This window comes from Limulus polyphemus, unplaced genomic scaffold (genome assembly GCF_000517525.1).
Source record: "Limulus polyphemus unplaced genomic scaffold, Limulus_polyphemus-2.1.2 Scaffold6359, whole genome shotgun sequence".
Classification (NCBI taxonomy): Eukaryota; Metazoa; Arthropoda; class Merostomata; order Xiphosura; family Limulidae; genus Limulus; species Limulus polyphemus.
Genome location: NW_013671969.1, coordinates 38,281 through 42,509, shown reverse-complemented (window position 1 = coordinate 42,509; position 4,229 = coordinate 38,281). Strand labels below are relative to the sequence as shown.

The 4,229-nt window shown below is 34.1% G+C and overlaps 1 protein-coding gene across 6 annotated transcripts in view; it reads left to right on the top strand.

The window, feature by feature from the left end:
• Positions 1–4,229, top strand: part of LOC106473639 (glycosylated lysosomal membrane protein A-like) — a 40,974-nt gene that overhangs the window by 3,565 nt on the left and 33,180 nt on the right. For 5 of the 6 annotated variants that reach the window (XR_002613744.1, XM_022402043.1, XM_022402039.1 and 2 more), the window contains exon 2: positions 1,114–1,389. The exons of the other annotated variant lie outside the window; for it this stretch is intronic. Coding sequence is in view for 4 of the 5 variants with exons in the window: in XM_022402043.1 (XP_022257751.1) it covers positions 1,114–1,389 (276 nt within the window). In the remaining variant the exon portion in view is untranslated. The remainder of the gene's footprint in view (positions 1–1,113; positions 1,390–4,229) is intronic. 6 annotated transcript variants of the gene reach the window in all.

The window sequence follows — 4,229 nt, the reverse complement described above, 5'->3', positions numbered from 1 at the left end:
AATGGCAGATGGGTTTTAATTATAATAAATGCAAGATAATGCATGTGGGTTATCATAATTTGAATTATAAATGTTATGTATATGCTTGTTTGTTAGTTTCCGGTATAAATTCTTTCCAAGGATCTTAAGCAATACAAGTCCCTTCTTGATTAAAACTAGTTTATTTTTTTCTCGATACAAACTTTGTAATACACAGAAGTTCCACAGTCAATACATTTTCGTCATTTTATACTTAACAACTTTATAATACACACTATAAATCACAGTGATTCACACACTTTATTTCCCATCACTACTGTTAGCTTTTTTAATTATCTATCTCTATATCTATCTATATTGCTGGCTTTCTTTGCCAAGCTTATATACTAAAAAAGAGGGCATCTAGCAAACACTCGGACATTCGCGGGGTTCTCCAATAATTCGAGAAACTCCAGCATGCATGCTCCCAGGAAAGGGATCTTGGTGTAATAGTCGATCAGTCTCTAAAGCCATCCAAGCAGTGTGCTGTTGCTAGTGGTAGGGCAAATTGGATTTTAGGTTGTATCTATAGAATTATTGAATACAAGTCTAAAGAGGTTATACTTTCTTTGTACAGGTCACTGGATAGGCCACATCTGGAATATTGTGTTCAGTCTTGGTCTCCTTACGCAAAGAAGGACATTGAATTGTTGAAAAGGGGTTCAGAGAATGGTTACTAGAATGGTACCTGGGATGGAGAGGTTGCCATATGACGAGAGGCTGAAATCTCTCAAATTGTTTTCTCGTGAAAAAAGAAGAGTTAGGGGGGGATCTGACTGAGGTGTTTAAGATTGTAAAGGGAATTGATAGTGTTGAGGCATCATCTTTTTTTATATTTAACAATGAGAATAGTAGGACTAGGACACAAAAATATACATTTTGGCAAGGTAGAAGTCATCTTCAGCTAAGACGGTTTTATTTTTCTAACAGGGTAGTTGGCCTTTGGAATGGGTTGCCTTCCAAAAACTGTACATATCTCATCATCAACTGATTACTTTCTGTTATGTGCAGATAGTTTTATTTCTTATATATTAAGTAACATATTACTTTTGATAAAAAGTATATTCTCTTACTGTGTTTTATCTGCATTTACAGCTGAATATGATACTAAATCCTGATTGTGATTTGCCAGAATGCAAGGGAGAAGGTAGCCATTTCATTAACCTAGTCCATGTTTCAGCAAAAGGTGACTCAGATGTAATACATTATCTTTGGAGCACTTTTGGGACCCCATCTGTGTTAATTGTGCAGACATCTCTTAAAGCTTCCTTACAAATAAACTGGGAGAGCCTGCTAAATGAATCCGTAGCTGAAGGAATTATTCAGTTCTCAGAAAAACCATACTATTCCTTTGGTCTCATCCTAGCACAAGTAAGTTGAATTCCTTAGTTTTCATGAATGGTGATGTATTCAGGGTTCTCTATAGGAATTGGGTCAATTGGTTAATACAAATCCAAAACGCCAGGAGCCTCATCACAAGTCTTCATCTGGGTCAAGGTGGAAAAGCACTTTGTATTGAATAAATAAATAAATTATGATACATCAATGATGCCGTGAACCTCCATCATTAAACAGAAGACTAATCACTAAATCTAGATCTGATCCCCCAATAATCATCAGTCCTTTTCTTAAACTCCTATAATGTTGCATATTATTCCATGGATTTACCACTTTATTGGAGAAATAAAACTGATAAGCTGGAGATGTGTCTGACTTTTTGAAACCTTCAGTGTAAAACCACTTGCCTACTGCCCTCAGAATACAATATGGAAAAATCTAAAACTTCAGTCCCATGAATTCCTTTAATTTTTAATACTTCAGTTATGTTGCACCAGGCTGTTCTCTCTTCAACTTACAGCAAATAACATTATGGAAAAAAGCGATTATTTACTCCTCAAAAATGTCCTATACACCTGTGGTATATCCAGATAAAACTGAATTCACGTTAGAGTTACATTGCATAGCTTTACTAGATAACAGATTTTTTCAAGATATTGATTACAGAGTGAGTACTACTGAAACTTTCTTACAAGGCTGACGTTAAATGAGATAAAGAAATTAAACATGACTGTAAAACAAAATGTATAGTCTTTATTATGACAAAAAACAAATAATGTGTGCATATTTATGGTCATAATTACCCTAGATGATAGCTTTTTTATACTGACTAGATGAATGCCCCCCAGTGGCATAGCGGTATGTCTGCAGACTTACAATGCTAGAATCCGGGTTTCGACACCCGTGGTGGGTAGAATACAGATAGCCCATTGTGTAGCTTTGTGCTTAATTTCAAACAAACAAGACTAGATTAAGGTGATGTTATAGACTAACCAAAGGAAATGTATCTTAGTTCACAAGAAGCCTTGCATTTACTGAGGAAGACTTGCAACATACATGACTAATCATTCTCATAAAACATAAATAAGTCCATAACCTCTAGATACCGTATGAACAACTGTTAAAGAATACTGCTGTCGACACCTTTATAATATCCATCTCTGAGAACAACAAAGGTACAAATTTAACTTGAAACAAGGTCAATTTAATAGTTTTCTCAACCTCATATTATGTGAAACTTGCATGTATTTTGAACAAAGAATGAATTATTAATAAATATTATAATACCACAAGAAATTTAATCCATGATATATTCATCTACCACCCATCCACCCCTGAGAAAAAGCAAAAATTCAAATTCACCCTTTATTTTTCAGGAAACCATCTATTTTCTTCTTAAACATTTGGAGGGTGTGAGCCTCTGCTACCCCTGACAGCACCTCATTTTTTAAGTGAATCACTTTGTTAGGAAAATAAAACTGAACTGCAGCCTTACCTTTGTTTTCCAAATTTTAAAATTCTGTTGTGTAATTGTTTGCATTGTTTTTTTCTTGGACAGTTGCATTATTAAGAAACTCTCCACTCTGAAACAGTATTTGTTTTTATAAGGATGTTAGAATATAAAATTAATATAAAATGCAGTGTAAGTGTATACAAAAACAAACAATATAAGCTATGAGATCTCAGTCTATCTTCTTATGACAACCCATTTATCCTTAAAATCATCCTACTAGTCCTCTTTTAAACATTCTCTAAATACCTTTTTAAGCTAATGGGACCAAAAGTGCTCATGGTTAGTAGAAAAGTAACATTTTCAAATAGTTAAAGGTAGGTAGCTTTTAAGTATAATTTTTGTAATTCATATTGAAATTCAATTCTCCAAAACACAGTTCCAAAAAACTTTAAAACAAAGAAAACTAGAAACTCCAAAGTTTGTTTATTTGTTTGAACTTATGCACAAAGCTACACAATGGGCTATCTGTGCTCTGCCCACCACAGGTATCGAAACTCGGTTGCTGGCGTTGTAAGTCCGAAGACATACCGCTGTACCACTGGGGGGCAACTCCAAAGTTACTACTTTGTTACCCAGGTAAAATTATCAGTTATAAAAACAGTTGAATGAATTACATCCAATGTTTTTTTAGTCTAAACAAGGAACAAAATAGGTAATGTATTATGACCATAAATAGAATTGCTATTAGGTTGTTTTGATGACAGCCATTCATTATTAGTTTTAAAAAATGTGACTAAATACCTTATATTGGAATATTTCTCACTTGAGGCAGTTGTAGCCTAGTGGTTAATGTCTAGGCTACAGATCAAAAGGTGCAGTGTTTGAGCTGTGATTTGCCACTAAACATGTTCTGGAATCTAGCTGTTGGAGCATTATAACAATAATAATCAACACCACTAACCATGTAGGTGGCAGGTTGTTCTCCCTCTGGTCAGCAGTTCTAAATTAGTGAAGGCTGTGCCTGAACTGTAGGAGTCTGTGATCTTGCAGCTTATGTGCTGCATAAGATGGCATTGAGATTAAAAATATATATCTCTATTAAAGATTATTCTTTGGGCATACTGAATAATTTGAATAATTTCTTTGTTTGAATTGGCATTTTGTTTTCTGGGCAGTTCTTTTCTAGATCATCTTTTCATTATTATCTTATAAGTATTAGAAAGACTGGAGATTCTTCTATGTATCAGTGGATTTTTGCTATTTTTACATTGTAATTGTTGCTGAGATAAATCCATTAAGAAGAAAAAAAAGTGAGGGGGAGTTGGAAAAATACCCATGTTTCTGATTGTACACAGATACAAGAGAAACACATATGTAGGTTTGCTAATTTAATAACAACCCTAAATGTTAATAGTAACAG